Source organism: Falco cherrug, chromosome 2 (genome assembly GCF_023634085.1).
Source record: "Falco cherrug isolate bFalChe1 chromosome 2, bFalChe1.pri, whole genome shotgun sequence".
NCBI classification, from domain to species: Eukaryota; Metazoa; Chordata; class Aves; order Falconiformes; family Falconidae; genus Falco; species Falco cherrug.
In genome coordinates, this window is record NC_073698.1 from 44327598 (window position 1) to 44348848 (window position 21251).

General features: G+C 34.5%; 1 protein-coding gene across 1 annotated transcript in view; it reads left to right on the forward strand.

Annotated features, from left to right (window-relative positions):
* The window catches only part of PIBF1 (progesterone immunomodulatory binding factor 1), a 121322-nt gene that overhangs the window by 67841 nt on the left and 32230 nt on the right, over nt 1-21251 (forward strand). Inside the window, exons 11-14 of the mRNA XM_055702767.1 lie at nt 3409-3574; nt 6917-7067; nt 11184-11274; nt 16126-16228. Of these exons, the coding sequence (XP_055558742.1) occupies nt 3409-3574; nt 6917-7067; nt 11184-11274; nt 16126-16228 (511 nt within the window). The remainder of the gene's footprint in view (nt 1-3408; nt 3575-6916; nt 7068-11183; nt 11275-16125; nt 16229-21251) is intronic.

Here is a 21251-nt window from a genome sequence, read left to right on the forward strand (position 1 = left end):
CATGAAATATTTCAGTTTACTCTCATTGTATGCAGATTTTGAAAAGTTGTTATATCATTATCCACCATTTGCAAAGACAGACTCTGACTGAAAAATCTTAAAATCATCCTTGCAAACCAGAGTTTAAGTCCCTCTCTGAATATTTTTCTTCTACTTTACTCTAGAAACAGTATTTTTGGTAACCACTGTGTCACTCTGCTTTAGCGAATTTCAGGCATTATTGACTGGTCATCCAAATGACACAGACATGTAACGTAGGTGAGACCTCATTCCAGATGATTCTTACATGTGGGTTTATTTTCCATTTTCTTCATTACCTCAATCTGTAATTTCCCGTTCCCAACCCTCATCTTCTGTGAGACAAACCCCTCTTCTCTTTCACTACATCATTTTCTAACATTTCTTGATGGAGAAAAATCCTGCATACCCGCATTCCACGATTTTTTTCCATAATAATAGTATTAAAGCATAGGGTGGTTTTAGTTTCTTTTGTTTTTCCTTAGAGACCATCTAGGCAGATTAAGGAATGTATTTTGACATTGTGTTACATGACTGTGTGCACACATTCACACATACTTATGCTGAAATAGTAGCCAAGAAACCGGAGATACTATCTAGCCAAGTAAAAGCAAGTGTATGACAAAGAAATTCTGAATGGTGCTACAGTGAAGGGAGTTACTAGTGAGCTCAACGGTGTAGTAAGAAAACTGACCCTTCATAACCTTCTCAGTAGAAAACAGATCATGCATATGTAAGGTACTTAAATTTGCAAAACAAAGTACAATTTTTTTTCCCTGAAGTTAATGTTCATGATTGGGTTGATAAGCATGCTCTGGAAGCACCCAGCTGATTGAGTAGACTTGGAAAATAATCAAAGAGCTATGACTTTTCTGGAAAGTATAGAAAGTAGGTACAGACAAGTATGTGTAAACTATGTTGTATGCATGTATGCATGTTTCCAGTGTGTAAGCTCTGTACAGAAACTCAGACTAGTTTAAGGTCTGAAGCTGTGTGCAGGCAGGCATTGCCATTTATTTTGTGTAAAAGCAGAAGATACAAATTTGTTATTAAAAGTCAATAAATATTACTGGTAGATAAATTTCATTTTTATGTTGCACTGCAAGATCAGTTGGCTGGATGACATGTATCTTTGTGAAGACTTACTCATTTTGGAACCAGCCTTCCCAGGATTGTAAACAATGTATATAGCAGAACAGATTTAGTGTCATGTCTGCAGCCAATCATTTACAGTGTGGAGAAGTAAGAGTGCTGAAGCTATTTTTGTGTGGTAAAATGAAAACAGGAACACACAGTCAGGGAGCATTGATGAAATACTTGAAGTATCAGCATTTGAAAAGCATCCCCAAGCAAAATTGACAGCAGTAGCCCATAACCAGATAGATAATTGGCATTTAGCTGTTTGAGTGCAGTAACTCTGAGAACAAATGTCACGCTATTGAAAAAGAGAACTGTTTTAAGAGTGACCTTTTCATGAGCTCAGCAGGCAGAGCTTCCAGCCTCTGTCCACGCAGCCTGTGTGGGAACATTCATGCATTGGACTGTTTACTCATACACAGATGTCTACAAAGTGATTATAAAGGGCATGATAATAACACCTTTTTGTTCTGCTCAAGTTAATTCCAGTGAAAATTGCTTCCTCTTTGTGCCTTAGAAACATTCCTACATCTGAAAACTTCAGGGAAAATATCTGAAGTAATCCCCTTGTTTTTTTAAACATTCTCAATCCCATATGAAGATCAGGTGCTAAATAGGATGGAATTGTGTTGCAACTGCTATTTGACAGAACAGTCATGCTGGGTTAGAGTAAAGGTTTATCTGGCATTCTAACAATTTGTTGTTAAGCGACTTCTGTGTGAGAAGTACCATCTTGCATTTGATAGTGGTCAACAGATTTCTCTGCTGTGAGTTTGTTTAGTATCCTCTTGAGCAAGTGTTAACTTTTAGCATCCACAGCGTCTTATGGTAAGGAATTTCATGGCTTTCACGTGTGATGAATTACTTATATTTATTTTCATTCTGTGTCTGCTAGCCTTATTAGTTGCCTTGTCATTCATCTATTGGAAAATACAGATGATTCCTGTTCTCATTCTCCATGCCACTCATAATGTTACAGGCCTCTCTTTTTCCTCATACCATCTCTTTTCCAAGCTGTAGAGTCCTAGCTTCCGGAAGTAATTTCTTCAACACAGTGCAACTGTATAAGTGCATGATGTTGCTGGTTGTCAAAGGTAATCCTTGTTACCCTTTTCTGATGCTTTATCAGTTCTGTTATGTTCCTTGTGAGGTGAGGTACTAGAACAGTAGTCAGCATTCATTGTGCAGGCAACAGCATGGAATTGTAACATGAAATGGTGATTTCTGTATTTTCTCTATTGCTTTCACAGTAATTCCCAAAATGTTGGCTTTGACCATTATGTAAAACTGAACCAAAATTTTCATGGATTTATCTAGTATAACCCCGAAATCTCACTCATGAATGAAAATAGTCAACTAGGAGTTCATCATTTTACGTCTATGGTTCAGATAATTCTTACAACTTACGATTTATCTTGCATGTATCTCCTTTGAATTTCATATCAGTTTTTAATGCTAAGATTCATAAGGGTTTCTTCTGTTCTTCATGTCACCCTCTTTTTCTATGGCCCAATAATTTAGTATTCTATCAGCAAACTTTTTTTACCCCCATATTTTGAGATTGCCTGTTAAACGTAATGAGTAGAATTAATGAAAACCACTTCTAAATGGAATATTATTTGTCACCTAAAATTACCTTATAGTGATGTTTTCAAACATATACTTAATTTCTGCTTTTTGAGAAGGACCTGTGGTTCTGAATGACTGGAAATTAATACAAGATTAATTCTTTTCATATGTTTGGGTATGGGAAAAAGCAGTATAGCTGATATCCATGATATCCCAAAGGGATGCACCATCGATACCACTGATGTGTATTACCACTTCTCCCTATCACAGGTAATGTGGTGAAGACAGGAGACAACATCTCGTTAGTATCTCTCCCATGAAAAGGCTTCAGTGCATACATTTGTGTACAGAGAAAGAGATTCACACCGAGCTAACATTTTTTTAAAAACAAGGTGTACTGTAAGGTCATTGTTATTTGACTGTGCATTAACCACATATTCAGAAAAGCCATGGACTGAGTTTTCCATGTACTGTATTTCGTTGTTATTATATATTGAATTTTTCCTAATAATGTTTCAAATACAGGTTACAATAGTTACATAGGTAACCGTACTAATACTTATTAAACTCTTAGAAATTTCTGAAATTTATACCTGTAACTAACAGAACTAGCATGTATTCTAAGTTTATTTTTGAGTCATCAAAACTTTTTTTTGCTTTTTTACTTTTTTTTTTTTTTTTTAGGTATAGACAAATGCAGCTTGGCACAGAAAGCAAAGTAGCTGAACTTCTTCACCAAATTAAGTTAAAGTCCTTTGAAAGTGAACATGTTCAACTCGTGCAGCAAGGAACAGCTAAGAATCTTTCACAGTGCCAAATGGAATGTGAGAAATATCAGAGAAAGCTGGAGGTATGTTATATTATATAAAGAGACACTTTGCAGGGCATTACATGGTCGTTTTCAATTAGAATGTCAAATGGAAAAGCTTAGGGGAAAAGTAGCAAAGAACATACATGGCTGAATTAGTATCTCCACCAAATTCTGCTGAAGCAGAATCTAGTGATGATTAAGTTTGACCAGTTCAGTGGAAAACAAGACTTATGGGAGACGAAGAAGGCAAAACAATCTTTCATGGAGAGATGCTGAAGACAGTACCTCATTCATTTGAGGTATATATATGCTTGTACCACAAAGCTGCTTATGTCAGTCGATGTGATTATTGTAGGGAAAGAAGGCAGTTATACCAGAACAGTTATGGTGAATTCAGTGTCATTAAGAACTAGGATTTGTAACAACATTGTTACATAATAAAAATATTTTTTGTTGATACTCAATTCTGGAACAAATTTTTACAGTTAAAGTAGTCAAGGGGAGCACGGTGTATACAGCATTGAAAAGACCTAACATTGCTAGTCCTAGCATGGTGGGTTGATGTTGGCCAGCTGCCAGACACTCACCTAGCCACTTTCTCATTCTCCCTCCTCAAGAGGACGGGCAGGGGTAAATAAGCTGAAAAAAACTCATGGGTTGATATAAAGGTTCGGAGATCACTTACCAAGTGCCATCATGGGCAAAACAGACTTGACCAGGGGAAAATTAATTTCACGTGTTACCATTTCCAATGCCATTTTTACTTATTCCAAATGGATTTGGATGGTGAGAAACAAAGGCAAAGCATCTTTTACTACTCGTTTCTTTTTTGGGTTTAATTTCTGTCCTTCATTTCTGACTCTTCTACCTCCCCCTTCCCAAACAGTATGGGAAGGGATGGGGAATGGGGGTTGGCATCAGTCCATTACAGCTCGTCTCTGCTGCTCCTTCCTCCTCATGCTTTTATCCTGCTCCAGGATGGATCTTTCATGGGCTGCAGCTTCCTTCAGGAGAAAATCCGCTCCTGCTTGGGCTCTCCACATGTTGCAGTACTTTCAGAGCATGTCCACCTGCTTCAGCAGGGTGTCCTCTACAGGCTGCAGTGGGATATCTGTTCTGCTGTGGTCTTTCATAGTCTGCAGGAGGACAACCTCCCTCACCATGGTCTTATCCCTCGGCTGCAAGAGAACCTGGGGCACCTCCTGCCCTCCTTCCCTCACCAAGGCTGTTTCTCACACTTTTTTTCCCCTCACGTCTCACTGCTGTGCAGCATTTTTGTCCTTGCTTAAATACATTTTCCTTGAGGTACCACCACCTTGGCCATGGGGACTGGCCGTGCCCTGCAGTGGGTGGGCTGGAGCCGGCTGGAACTGGCTGTGCCCGGCCCGGGGCAGCCCCGGCCGCCTCACAGAGGCCCCGCAGCCCCCGCTGCCAGCCCCCGGGCACCTCAGCGGAGCTGAATGACTTGGGCTCGTTTATAAGCTCAGAATATATTATCTTTCAAACATGTACTTTCAAAAATTGATCATATCCTGTTCACCTGTTTTGGTATTGGAATGGTGTCCAGTATTCAGCAGAGCAAACTTACTTTAAAACAATATTTCTTCACCTTGCAAAGTTAGTCCCAAAATTAAATCTCTGAGTCCAGTCTATGAGATTTAAATGAGATTGGTAGTGTATGTCTCAAAGAAATGTCAGGCAGCCTTCCTTTCTTGGAGAAGGATGCTGTTCTTAAAGTCTCAGCGTTTCTAGTGCTGAACCGGCCTAGGGAATTTATTAAAAGGAACTATAGAGTGGAAATAGAATTAGAGATTTTTTAGGTATAATTTCTTGGTTTTTCTGTGTTGGGACATTCAGATCCTGGCTGACGAGGTTAGTTGTGGTCACAAGCGCTGGGAATGCAAGTTTTGCTAGAGTTTGAAGTTGCTAATCAGATTTTTAATTGCACAGATGTGTCTAAAAAGATAGTTAAATTTGAGTTATTTTCTTTGTGGATATTTATTTGATCTGATAACATCTTCAATATTTGGCATTCAATTCTACTAACACTTTTGGCACTTCCTTTTCTCTTTATAATGAGATGCTTTGAAACCAGTGCTCTTTCATTAATAAATGTTCTTGCAGAATTAAAATATTTGATGTCTGGAGCTTTTACTTTTGTTCCTTTTGATTGAATTCTTAATTTTTTAATTTCCTTTATTATATATAGTATCAGTGTACTAAGGGGTTTTTCCTACCCTTCTTATAGGATGTTGATCTTAATAGCACAGTCAATAGTATTTGTGACTCTGCTACAGCTGCTTTGTGAAACAATTCTTGTTTTTATTTGGATTTCAGCACAGAGTGGTTTCTCATCTTATGCATGCTAAAAGTAGGAAACAGATGGTTCATATGTTGCCAAATTTTAGCATACACATTTATTCTTTTGTGACATTGGACCAATCTTTCTGTGTTCGAGTGGCTTGTTTGTCTAAGTATTGTGCGTTCTTTAGTGGCTTTGACAGTGAATCTGGTATTACTGCTCTATACATTATGCACATATTTCTGTATCTCAAGATCTGCATTCAGTTGTCATCTTGAATGTTTTGGATTTTTATCTGGGTAGTTAGCATTAAACTTAGCTGCAGTACATCTTGGTTATTACTTTACCTGTTTTGGTGGGATTTATTTCTGTGAAGCATGTAGATTACTACTTTACCAAGGATTTTCTTATTCCAGTTGTTTTTGTAATACTTGTTTTGTCAATGTTGTTTTTTATTTTCAAACACTACATCAGACCTTAGTTATTATATGAACCTTCGTGACTTTTACTTTTGAATATATGCTTTTTTGTTTAAGCTTCATGGATTAAGTATTTACATTAGTCCTGAATGGTAATGGCATGTTAACTTTCAGTAATAAGTAACTGATAAGAATCTGGTATATCTTAAGTACCAAATTTTAACATTCGTGCATTTACCATTCTGTAAAGGAACTCTCTCTTTTTAAATTGGTAACTGAAATCTGAATCCAGTTAAAGCAACAAAACTAAATGCATTTACACTGTTCTGAATGCCATGTATGATTATTTTTTTTTTGCTCTTACCTTGCTTTTCCTAACTTTTCTTTAAATTTCTTGTAGCTTTTTCAAAGCTTAAAATTGCTAAGGCCTTAGGAGATAGGGATACGTGATATGACTTAAGAGTGTAATATGTGCAAGATAATGTAGTTGAAAAAAATAACTGCTTTTTAAAGTATCTTAATCTTTCCTGTTTCCTGTGCAAAAGTGATATGAAATATTTAGTATCATACTGCTAAGCATTTTACATGTATTGTATTTTGCCTCTCTCGTAAATAGCTGTAATGCTGAATTCCTGATCTTTCCATTATTCATTCTCACAGGTGCTTACTAAGGAATTTTATAGTCTTCAGTCTTCTAGTGAAGCACGCGTTATTGAACTTCAAACACAGAATTCTGAGTATCAGGCAAGGCTAGACACTTATGAAAAACTTGAAAAAGAGCTTGATGAGATAATATTGCAGACAGCAGAAAGTAAGTTCTGTCACAAATTTTACTGTATCTGTAGGTGTTTCTGGCATTATAACAAGATGTCTTGTTTCTTGGGGCACTTGGAAAGTATTACAGTGCCTGTCATTCTCCCTCTTTATGTCTGACAATTAACATGCAGTAATTATATTGATAGAAAATATTAATTACAGATTTCTAAATGTATTTATAAATATGTATGAAATAAACATGAACTTAGACATATGGATATTAAAAATAATCTCTGTTTCTTTTTCCCAAGTTTCTCTTTTTCTTATTCTAATAATCCATTATAATTAGATATGGGGGTTTTTAGGATTTCTGATATTATTTTGGTATTTTGAATACCAAGAAACCCTTTTTGTTTACAGACAAGTATAGGTTTCATAATACATTACAATGATTAATGTGAATTTTTGAACAAAGGGGGGGGGTGGCAGGGTGTGTGGAGCTCTTTCTTCTGTTGAATTAGTAATAATTAGACATTAAGTAGCTGCCTGTGGCACATCAGTCTGTTCCAAGTACTGAACCCTGGATTAAATTCAGACCCGATTACTCTTGAAAATTCTTGTCTGGTTGGCAAAAATAACAGTATTTGGTTTCAAACACAGCAAAATTTCTGTGAAATCTCTTTTTATTTGATTCTCAGCCCAAATCAATCCACAAATCAAGTAATTTCTAATTTGAAACCAAGACTAATGTTTAAGTCTTTTATCCTGTGTGTAAACAGAGTAGGACATTTTAAGATTTCAAACTAATTCATATATCATCTTGTCCTCTTCTCTTTCTTTGCTGCTCCAAAAAATAACTAAAATTCATAAAAAATGCTTTCCAGGTAGAAGATCATTGCATAAACTTTATATATAAACAATAGTATAGAGCAAAGAATGTATTATGGGGATGCAGTGTTGTCTGGTTGTCCATAGTAATTAGACAGTACCTATTTCATTGCACTGCAGCTTTTACTATTTAAACTGGAATGGCATGAGTACCCAAAAGTTCCAGTCTGACCATAAGCATTGTTTCCTATATACATGCTTATGTTTTAGTTGGTAACATGTTTTTTGAAGTGTATATATGTAAACTTGCCTAAGGAGTATTTAGGTATTAATACAGAACTTTTGGATCTTACTTTCATTTTTTCCAAGGAGAAGATAGAGTTCAGAATGCTGCTTTTTGTTTACAATTATTTACATTTTCTTATGCATCTTGGGATGGCAATAAATGTTTTTACAGGAGTAAATCATTCTGAATACCTTCTTAAGGATGTATTTTAATTACAAATTGTTTTCTATGCTACAGAATGTGACTTACAGAAATTAAAGTTTCCAAATGGACTGTTCTGTTAAAATATAATTATTATATTTTCTGATTTTGTTGGAGGAAAAAAGGAGTTATAGTTCAGTATTATTTCAATATACTTTATTTAATAACTAACATTGCTTTTTCTTACTATTATTATACTGTATTTGATATTGAAAGTAAGAATTAATACTAATTAAGACTGAGTTCCAGCACCAAGGTGAACTTCTGAGGAAAATCAGAAGAAATAAAAGTATTTCTTTTTTAAAAATACTTTGAAAGGGAACTTAGACATACTTCCTCCTGTGTCTCAAATTATGTCCTGGTATTTACATGTAATATATAGCTAAAGGTAGAAAAACAGATGAAAGAAATGAAATATAAGTATTTTTCAAATTTAATGTGTTCTGGAAATACTCTGTCTTTCAGAGAATATAATTTCAGCTAAAGCATTGTGCAGAAGACAATTAGAATTTTCTTTGGACTTTAGCAAGAATAAGAATTTATTTTTCAGTCCTGTGGTCACTTCTTTATATTTCAATACCATGTAATATTTTTCTTCTCCTTGAGTTATAAAGCCAATACTGTTTTACAGTATTTGGGGGTGCTGGTGGGTTGGGTTCTCTGGAGTTTTAATAAACTGTATTTGCACATGTGAGGTAGCTTTTGTCATATAATCATTTAAGCTTTTTTTTTTTTTTTCCTTTGGAGAGTGTGCATGTGGAAGAGATCACTGAATTGTGACCGTTATTCCCTCATCATTGTGCCTCACTTTATTAATACTGAAATAATGTGAAACAGCCTGTTCAGGAAACTATCAAGAATTTACGTAGCCACTCCTTACAGCATGCGAGTGGTTTCCACGTGAATAACAATAGCAAACTTTCTTGGCATTTGTCTTTTATTCCTTTTCAGAGTAAAACCTTCTTTTTGGGGTATTTTTGTTGTAGACTGGTAGTTTGTTTTTTTCTTGCTTCCATTGGTTAGTATCTTTTTAAGAAAAAGGTTGAACCTATCAGTATCCTCACAATGGCATTTTTTTGCTAAGTGGTGTAAAAAGCTGTCGTTAACAAGTGTCCCCTCACTTGTAAAATGTGTATTTTACACCATGAAGTCAGGTAAAGAGCCTGGAAGTACATGAAAGAAGGTAAGAGAACACCACAGTCATACAGAACATTACTTTGGCTTGATATCTACAGCATTTCCAATTTTTCCATATGTTTGTCTTCATGATCTGACATTTACATGGACACTACTGACTGATTTGAATTTATAGGGCAAGATCTTACTGACATTTTTCTGAGACATGCAACACTGAATTTGTATCCAAAAAGAAGGATTATGACAAAGGCAGGTTAAATTCTTTTTTATGTTTTTTCTGAACCAGAAGTATTTTAAGGCACCGGAGAATTCCTCACCACAACTAAGACAGCCTTGAAAGTCTGAAGTTCTGGTGCCTTTGCACTGCCACATCAGTAAAGTTTTTTTGTTGTGCTTACTGCAATTTCTGTATTGTTTTTTGTGTAACTAGATATATGACTCATCACAAGTGCTTTAATAGAGACTTTAATCATTCTAAATATGTTTTAAGAATCCATGTTTAAAATAGCATTAAAAGGGTGTTAGGCAAGTGAGGCAACAGCCTATAGTGTTTTGCAAGTTGTTAAGAGGAGAAGGTATTTCTCATTTTGAGGCACTTGAGCATTAGGAAAAATGAGTCAGATAGGGCTGTCACATCATTTCCTAAATTTGTTTCTCCTGTTCCCAACTACTTGATTCATCAGAACTCTTGTGTGGTGCCTGGGCTGGTGTTCACTTGTGCTCCCTTCCTCTCCCACATCCCTGCCGCACCGCCTTTCACTTTGTCCCCCTTTACCTCTGCTCTCTGTCTCACTCTCTCTGCCCCTTCCCACACGCACGCTTCTCTTTTTCTTTTTTCTTTTTTCTTTCGTTTCCGCTCTGCCCACCCCCCACCCCACCCCCGGCTCAATTTATCTTACAGGATAGAGGAAACCTGAATTACATGAGCTGAAATATTAAAATCTGTACATGTTTTTAATCTTGCTGCTATTGGGATTTCTTTTCAAAATAATTCCGATGTGTTTTAAATCCTTAGAAATACATTTTCAGAAATCAGTCATCTATGGAAGCAGAGATTATTTTGAATATTTTTACTTTGCATAAGTATAAGTATCTCCTCCTTGCCCTTCATTGAAGATGAGTGTGGCATTTGTTTTCCTCAGGTTGTCACAAATTTCTGATCACCACAGTCTCTCAAAAATGATAGTGAGCAGCCTCGCAGTGACATCAGCTGCTTTAGCAACTTCGGATATGTTTCTTCCGGTCCCATGGACTTGTTTATATCCAGTCAGCTTGAGCACTTCCTAATTTTATCTTCCTCTACTTCCTCATGTATACACAGAAAATGAATTCTTTAGAAAAAAACCCTAAGCAACCTAAACCTGTATTGCTGAATTAAACTTACACTATTAGTGTGTATTTTGTGACTATACCAATAATATGAATGTTCAAGGGCACTGAACTCTTTTCCTTTGTTTTCATATTGTATAAGTCTTAGGTTAATCAGAAAATAAAAAGTGAAAAGCCTTCCAGTGTTGTAAGGCATTAATGTATGGCACTGTATTAATGCTAATCGTGTACAAAGCAGTTCCACTCAAATCCAGGTTACACCAACTGAAAATCTAGCTTCTAGAAACACGTTTGTGTGTATGTATAATTACAAATAGAATTGCCTAGAAGTTTTTAAGTTCTTGCACTGTGATGGTGTTCTTCAACAGTATCTTTCTGCAATTTTTGCAGTGGAAGATGAAGTTGAAGCTGAAAGGGTTCTCTTCTCATATGGGTATGGTGCTAATGTTCCCACAACAGCCAAAAGACGATTAAAGCAAAGGTAAAAAAAATGCCCTCTGGATTTACTGGTTCAAGATAAAGTAAATAAAGATCTGTGCATTATGTTTTGTCTTAGAATCCACCCAGTTTGATTAACATGAAGAGGTTTTTTAACAACTTAACTATATAGAAATAGAATGAAGTCTAGGAGCTATTAATGTGGTCGTTGCATATGAATGAGCATATACATATTTTTCTATGTCATTTTAAGATCTTTTTTCATTGTCTTTAAGAAAGATGAATTTTAATTGTATAAAACTAACCAGCTGTAAAACCAGACTAGTTACATTGCTTACATTTATATAATAGGAAGTAAGTTTTTTAATTCCCTAAAAAGGATTGTATGTAGTTGTAACTAAAACATCTGTCAGGAAATGAAGAAGGACAAGATTTCAGAGCATCGTTATTTCATCTTTACAAATACAGGATCTAATTCCAGTTAGATGTCTTCACTTTACTCTGATACCATTTGATCAATAGATAAAAATGATGTGTAGGCTGAATAACATACCTCTTGATTGTAGTAATTTTTAAATAATAGCTGTATATTATGCATTGTCTTTAACAAATAATAGTGACGTTTGAATGGCTCATTGTGAGCATAAAGGCTACAACTCACTATGAAGTACAGGGAATGAGGATTTATTCATAATATTTTTAAACTGTGACCACAGCGAAACTTCTGCTGTTGTTCAAAATATGTATAGATAGTATAAAAAGAAAACATAACCTAAGATTAGAATAATGGAACGGTGGAATGATTTAGGTTGGAAGGAACATCTGGAAGTCAGCAGGGTCTATCATCATGCTTGGAGAAAATCCAATTGTTCAAGATCTTGTTCAGCTAAGTTTTGCATTTTTTTTTAATAATTTTTTCCTATGAATAGAGATTCCACATCCTTTACAATATCAGGTCAGAGTAATGTGATTTTATATATTATTTTTTTTGTCTAGAATCTGTCTCCAGCCTGACAGGGGAGACACCGCAATTAAGGTGAACTCATGCCTTGCACTTTGAAAGTGCCTGCAATTTGCTCAAATGCAGGAAAGTCAACTGCATATTTTGTGTTAGCAGTGAGCTTTGACCATGCTGTCTTCTGCAAAAACTGAGAAACTCCACCATCATTGGTAGACACATAAAAGAAGAGTATAAAGACAAGGCAAACGTACCATAGCTTCACAGTGTACATTTCTAGCATTTAGGAGCTGGAAGTGCAGTTTTTGTCATGTATAGCTGTTTTTTACTACAAGTATTAGTTGGTTTAGTTGGTTTTGGCCTTGTAACCCCCACCTTCTCCATGACAAAGAACATTTAACATCAAAAGTTACTGATGAGAATTGAGGGCAAATGATCTGTTCGTGCTTGCAATACAGATTTATGGGCCATGTACTATTTCTTCTGTCCTTTATATTTGTTTTTCAAGTAAGTTGTCAATATGGTTATCAGTCAGATTAGACCTGTTATGCACTGAATTACATATTGCTGACAAAAATCATAAAGATTTTATGTAGTACTTAACTTTGGCATGGCTTAATTTGCTCTTTCAAGTTTTTAAACCTCTTCAGATTGTTTCCTTGTGAGATTTCTTTTTATATTTCATTAAATATAAATGAAAATAAAAATAAAAGGGGAAATAAAAATAAAAAGGGAAAAAAATGAAAAAAGAGGGGGTCATGGGCAAACTCCATAACCCTGTTGTATGCCTGTTTTAGCAGACTGTTGAGAGTTCTATAATATCATTTGCTAAAACTTCAGTTCCTTCCTCCTCTGTCAATAGTTTAAGAACTTTCCTGAGTTTCAGCTTGGCTCCTTCTTTTTCCCCACCTTATTAGATTATTTACATGTAAAATAATTCTACTAAATCACTTCTGATTTAGTGAATCTGATTGACAATCAGTAAGCCAGAATTTCAGATGTGCTTGGAAGACACTTGCTGAGCTTAGAAGTGGCTGTATCAGAATGCCTCATGTGCTCCTCCTCTGTTCCAAAAGGCATTGGCAGATGAAGCTGATATAATCCTTTATAAAGGTGTTGGAGACTTAATAGATTTTCTTTATCTTTTAAAATTAGAGAAGATTAAAAAAGCCATAAAAGTCTGTGTATCGTTTACCTGCTGCTGCTCAAGGAAAACTGCCATGTAGAAAATGTGTGTGATGCCTTTAGTTCCCCAAGCTTTAAAGCGAAGTCTCTGTGACACCAACTTCTATGTTTAGAGCCATTAAAGAAACACAGATAAGTTTTCTCTCTGGGAGTGCTTAAGGAAAGAGAATCTATTACAAATGTGAATAATTTTCTTTTTGGAGTCCGCTACCTGCTTTTTAATTCCAGACGTATGGGGTCCTAAAAGGAGAGCTCTGGTAAGTTCACAGCATGCATTTCAGTCTCAGAAACTTCGTTTCCTATTCAAGCATAGTGCTTTGTGGGGTCTATACCTCTTTGCCTACTTGACAGAAACAACTATTTCATTGCTTCAGATGTAGGCACCATACACCCATAGTAGTAAATTAAATATGCCTGGGAACATTCTGAAGCATTGAGACCAAATGGCACGTAGTAGCCCACTTCCACAAAACTAAACGCTCACTGCAGGTTAGCTGCAATGTGAACTACATGTTGGCAATGATTTGCTTGCCCACACTAGGTCTTCAGCTGGGCCTAGGAACTGTTTGGGAGAGTGTTAAGGAGTAAATGCCAGAATACTATCAAGAACACTAGTGGTTTGTTAACAATAAATTATCACATTCTTAGGCACTGCATAATTTCCTAGTATAGTTGGAATTGAAGTTCCAGAATAAGGTGTCTTTGCAGATCAGTCTTTGTCCCTTTGCTTTAAATTTAAACTAGTCAGAAAACATACTGACAAGCATTCTTGAAAGATGTACTTTTGTTTATCTTTAAATACTTGCAAATTCAGGTCAAGTTCATTTTTTAAATTTAAAAATGACCTGGGAAAATTATGATGGGCTACATTCCCAAAGTTGCCATGGGAAGGTGACCAGGTTTCCTCTTGCATTCTTAAGAGCTAATGCATAAGATCACTAACTGGTCAAAAAAAGTGGTGGTTCATGTCTCTTTTATACTAGATGTGCTTTTAACACACATCTCATATCTCCTAAATAAAAATCCAAATAACTAGTCTGGAGAATTAATTTCTCTTTTTCTCAGTTATTGTTTACACAGTCTAATGCTCTTTGTAGAAGGAACTGAGAGAACCAGCCTCCTAGTGAATGCTATTGAGAATGTCGGGTAATTCCTTTCATAAAAGGTGAAAGTAAAACATTGACTGTATGAAATGATAGATTTATAATGCAGGTGAAGAATATTAAGACTTCTGCCAAACGTGAAAGTGTATTCCCTTTTACTGAGGAGAAAGTGGAGGTTTAGGCTGGTCAAATTTCAGAGAAAGTTTATATACTCATCTATCTTTACACACTCTTAGCCTCAGCTTAAGGGTAAATATAATCCCCCTGTCAGTCTGCTTTAGACCACTTACACTCTTATAGATTCATTGTTATGGTCAGGAACTGGATAACACTTTGCTATCCGTTATTTGGACACCAACAGTCTTACATCTTCAGTTTATGGACAGTATACATTAGGAGTCTAAAGATTTGAAGTGAGTTCTCCCTTCAATATACAAATTTCTGAAAAATGTTACACATTTGACTTGAAGGACAGATTGTTGTGGAGAGCCGTTAGTCCAGTGATTAAGGCACACTAAAAAGTGGTATTAACCCTGTCTATCTCTCATTTTTAAAGCTCTGAATTTCTCATGTCACATTGTGAAAGATTGGTGACTAGAGGACCTAAACACGGAGGGGTACAGTGATAAAATTCTCTAGATACAGTTTCGATAATAAGCCACCAAGCCACTGAGTCCTATAAAGATGGCAGGATTTATTACAGGATACATAAATTTAGACATCTAATCGTAGGTTTAACATGAGGCTTGGCCCCTAACCTTCCATTATAACCAATTTAATTTAATCAATACAGTCAATGGAGTTTGGAATACATCTCAGTTCACCATCCAGGAGTCCATTTTAGTGGAATATAGTCATGCTGTTCAGACTGTTGAATAGGACTGAGTGATTAATAGCAGCTTGAAGACTAGGTTAGATGTCGGGAAGTAGTCTCTGCACTTGCATACTGAATCTTCCCATTGCTGCCTATGGAACTGTGCTGTTGAATTGTTTGTTGATAACAAAGCCTTTTGACTTTGGGCATGAAACATGCAAGAGGTTGAGGATCCCATTTTTTAACTAGGGTGTTTAAGTAATTCAAGAATTCATTTAACTTCCAAATTAAGTTACACATCTGTATAACAGTTTATTTTTTTTAAAAAGTGACAATAACATTTAGTTACTTAGCATATTAAACATCAGACAAAACAATTTTGCCTCTGTTTTGGAAATGATAAAATACAAGTTTTCAGTGTTCCATTATAAAATGTATATTTAATGTGCTTTTAAAAAAAAATTATTTAAGGAGAAGCCAATTACAGTGACTCCCTAAAGTTACTAAAAAGTAAATACTCATAATTAGTTGAAACATTTTGACATGATTACTACAATTGTGTAGTACTGTACAAATTATGTAGGTAATTATTTTGTAAAAAATATTACAATGGTATAACTGTGGGAATGCTATTTCAGTGCTGTTAAATTTAATAATGTTTTCATTGTTTTTCTAACTTCGAACATTCTGGATGTTTCACTATGTAGTTTATATATATTAGTATCTAAGCATTGGTGAAAAATTAAGGCAATCAAGTTCCAAAGTATAAATGTGAGAATTTGTTTTGTATTTTTTGGAAAAAAATCAACTTGAGCTTGCTTTTTATTGGCACAGTGTTCACTTGGCAAGGAGGTTACTGCAGCTAGAAAAGCAAAACTCGTTGCTTGTAAAAGATCTGGAACATCAGAAGGAACAAGTAACACAGATTTCACAAGAGGTAAATTACTGCTACAAAACAATGAAATCTGTAGAGACTATAAACATTGCAGAACAGCTGTTTGTAAAATGAAATGTTTTCTATACAGCATTTATTATCTATTTGATGTCAAAAACGGCCTCATAATTAATGAAAACTCAATGTTAAACGTTTTCAAAGAAATTTATATTCTGTTTTGAAACAAAGATTGAAAGAGGGATTACTTTACAGGCTAAATAATAATGTAAGCCAGACAGACAATGCTCAGACTTCTGAACAGAAGACCAGCTAGCCAAACTAGTTTATGTTTGATAGTTAATTGTTCAATGAACACCACTTTTAAAGCAATTCTGAAGATATTTCTGTAAATCTTTTTCTACATTGTTCAGTTTTTAAGTCTTTTGAATATACAGATCTAAGGAATGTTTAACATAAGCTGCTTTTTTGAAAAGCTAAAATTGATTTTTTTGCTTTGTTATCATATGACTTTAATTTCATGTTCATTTACAATTCTGTATATAATACCTGAAATCACATATTACAGTGACATGGAGAATGAATACTAAACAAAACTCAGTTTGAAATCTCCCAGAACTAGGGCAAACTAATTTTTTGAAATATTTTTAAGATTGTTTCCTAAGTTTCTCTTAGGAACCAATGAACTAGATTTGCTATTAGATATTGCCACTATATGGAATTTCTAGGCTGACTATTTCAGGAATGTGGTTAAGAGTTTGATTTTTAAAGCCATGGTAGTTATAAATTAGGATAACTACACCCAAGTACTTCACAGTGCAAATATTTGCATTTTCTACATATTTTGAAATTACATTATTTTTATGTGGGTTATATGTGTGTATATATATATATATGATTGTATATATTATTTCAATGAAAGATACATGAACAATGGAGTTTTTGTACAGTTTTGGGGTTTTTTTTAACCAATACTACAATTTATTATGGATTCTTAGCCATATCCTAGTAATTTGTATTTGACTAATACATAACTTCAATATATCAAGAGATTTGTGATCCCAGTGTTATCCATGGTATTATTCTCTATCACTATTCTTTCACTATTGTTAATAAAATCTATGCTTTATTTCCCACTTAAATCCGTCTGGTTTCCACTTCAATACATTTCTTCTTACCTACAGGCGTTTTATATTTGCTTCTAAATCACTGATGAAAGATTCAGTACCAGTGACCTTAGTTCAAATTCCTGCAAAATTCCACTAGAACATCTTCACCTTGTTTTTATTCTCCCATGAGATATCATGTAGCCCTTTCTTGATCTTGTATCATATAATTGCATAGTTTAAATCAGAACATCATCCAGTACAAAGTTCAATGTCTCGCAGCTAGCTAACACACAGCTACTAAGCCTATTAATATCAAACTCATAAGGTTAAATAAAATCTTTTTGAGACCTTCTTTCTGTTAAACATATGTCTGGCATGCAGATCTGAATGCTTCATCAGATTTCCTTCTTTCCCCCTTTTTTTTTAATTTTGCGTATGATTATAGGCCATTTTGTTTGATAACTTTAAGCCATTCTGCTTGCCATCCCTCAATATGTGCACAAACAGTTTATACTTGTTATTAATGGACTGGAAAATAGTTCATCATTTTCATGTTATATAAGCTGATCATCTATCTGAATTTTCAAACAGAGTGCAAAAAGTTTTATTGAAAATTTCTGTGTTTTCTTCAACATTATATACAGTTTTTCCATCTCTCTGCCATAATGGGTTTTACTGCTTCTAGGATTTATTTGCTACCTTTTTTTTTTTCCTAGGAGTTCTGTGTCTGCTAGTATCAACATTCCCCTTGAAGTTGTAGCTCCTCTTGTAAATTTTCTGTATTTCATATTTTATACTAATTGTTATTTATCATCTTTCTTTATATAGTTAAGGTTCTTAAACTTCTGTTGGCTGTCTTTACTGCATCCCCTGAGCTAAGGTAGATTTTTTACTCCAAGCTATCATCTTTCTTGATTTTATTTTATTTTATTTTTTAAAATAAAATTGCAAAACACATGTCTGGTAGACTACAGCATGCTCAAGTAGCCCATTATGATTTTTTTAATTGACATTTTGTTCAGTTATCTAGATGAAATCTAGAACATGGAACGAAAGTTGATACCAAAGTGATTAGACCAACTTTTCTTTTGAACTTGGATTAAATACTGGCATTTCACTGTAGTATTTTTGATACAACTTTTGTTAAGCTCTTTAAAGGGGAGAGGGGAAAAAAAAAAGATTGCTATAACTGCAATGAATGCTCTTTCTAGAGGTTCTCCTTTTGGACTGTCCTCAACAAATTGCTGTTGAACTTTATAGAAAGGAATCATATTGATTTCTGAGAAAGTCCAGAATTACCAAGAAGAAATTATTGACTTCTCCATAATTTCATTCATTTGATGGAAGTCTGAAATAACGTGCCTGATTGAAAATTGGAACCCTGTTGAAAAGGTCAGCCACTGAAAAAAGCTTGGCACTCTTCAGTTAGTCCCGTTATACTTTGTCAGGCTTTATTTAACTTCAGGTTCCTATCTATTTTCAGGTCATGATACAGCATTAGAAAATAATTTTACCTTAAAGTCTTTGTTCTGTTGCTTTGTGTAGCAGTGACTTGCAATGTTAAAATTGGTATTGAGACTTCATACTAAAGGTTTGTTGACCATGTCTACGATAAACAGAATAAAGGAATTCTTAATGACATGATCCAAGAAAGGTCCTCACCTAGTGATAATCAGTTTATTGCCTCTGCAGCTCACTTGATGTTACTCTAGGTCTAAGTAACTGGAAAGCTGTATATCAGCTTCTGCAAAGTAGTGATCTGCAATTACTACATTTACTGTCCAATCTAAATTTTGGAATTAATTCACTTTGCAGAGATCTTGAACAGTGCCAGAACTGGTGGATAGATAGTCTGTTGCATCTAGGAGGCTATTATGGTCTTTGGGTGACTTAAAAAGCAAATACTGAGTCAGTACACAGTAAAAGTGATATACTAAATAAAGACGTTTACTAAGCTAATAAATTTGGCTTGCTGCTGAATGATGAGCCTTCATCATGACGTTGTATTTGTGCTTTTTGTATGCCTCAATTGAAACATTTTTACCAAAAGCAAGTTTACATCTCACTCTGTATAGATCAAACGGAACAATGAGGAAATCCTTCAGCTTGATAGAGGTTTCCATTCAGGGATAAATAATAAATGTCCAACTGCAATGTGTCAGATTTATCACTTAAAAGAATGACACAGAAATACTTAAGTAAATCTTGTACATTAAGGCAGAAAGAAATCAAAGATGCTTACAAAAATTAATGTTTTTGCTCATGGACAATGCTTATTCTATATACATGTCTGTGTATTAGTAAAGCAGATCCATTAAATGTGTTCAGTGCTTGATTGACTACAGTTTAATGACAACCTCTTTTAAATTTATAGAATCAAACAGGCAGCAAAACACCAACATGGAGAGGGAAGGGATAGCCTTTTTTTCATAACAGCAGCATGTTTTTAGCTGGTAAAGTTAGCAAGTTAACAGATGAATTAACTGTAGTCAATTAAGCTTAAATAAATAAATAAAGCTTACAACACCTCACTTGTCCTTTCCCGCTGAAGTACTTTAATTCTTATCAGTAAGAACAATGAGGAACTTCACAATGTGATGACAGCATCCTTTGAAAGTTCTTAGGGTATCAAAACCAGGATTCCAAACAAGATCAGTTGCATTAATTTTCTTCTGTAATGGCAGCCTCAAGGTTTTATACTGCAAGGTTTTTAAACCATCCTAGACATTAGAACTCCATGTTTTGGTATTACCTGTTGGTCATGTAAAGACTCTATTGTCTTCCTGAAAGACATCTTTTTTTAATAGCTTGTACTTTTAGGAAAATAATGTCTTTTTTAATTGCTTATCAATTTATTGAAGATATTTTTTTCAAGAAGATGATTGCCTTTTTTTTTTTTTTTTTTCCTTCTCTAAAATAAACTTGGGATTTCACTGTGGACTAGAATAGGTATTTCATGAAGGAACTAGTATATTTAAACAATATTTAAGGATATGCATTAATTTTAAGAAGTGCAGTGTTATTGTCCCTCATTTCACTTTTAAAACCATGGTCAGTAAGGTAAGCAAGATTCAATTTACAAGCTGAAAATTCCATTGGAACAGTATGCTGTTTTAAAAAAGTAATTTTGGTTAATAAGATGAACAAACAGATGTTTTTTTCTACACTCATTTTTTTCATCAGTGGAAGCTGTTACATTAAAACTCTTGAAAATGGAGATTAGAGAAGTGTAGAGAGCAAAGTTTTGTCTGTATTCTGTATTTTAATAAATTTGAACCACTACATTATAAGTTCTTTGCATATTTCACAGAGTGTAAAAGGCTGAAGTAAAACTGCAATAAAAATGTAATGGAATTATATGGGATATAATATAAAAATAAATAAACATGATAAAAAATAAAAATATAATGGAAAGAAAGAAGGAAAAACAGTCTCATGTTTTGAAAATCGTGAATAGGAGAAAAATCTGGTTTTAGGGAAGTCTGGAAATGTTATTTAAATAAGCTAATTCTATAGGAAGCGGTGGTGTCTTTTCCCCTGCTTGTTTGGAACAACACAAAATAGGACAATTGGCTCCTGAGTCTGATTTTGCAAATACAGATTGTTTATCGAGAAATTGTATAAACTAATCAGCTTAATCATTTTCCATTGAATTCTTTCCATTAGATCTGTTTGTATCTAAACTTTAAACAATTCTTTATTTTGTAAAGAATCTAGTTGGTATTCTTGACTTATATGTACTCCAGCTGCTGAAACTGCTAAATCTTGATGTGTGATCTTAATTCTGTACATATTTTGGTGAATGATCTTGTTATATTGCTCAAGGTGCAAGACATATCATGCAGGCTTTTTAAATCTAATGGTGCTCATTTGTTCAGGGAGTATGGCTAGCAAAGTTTATTTTCTACTCATGGGTATGACATTTTATACTACTCTTGTAAACATTCTGTGTATTTCAT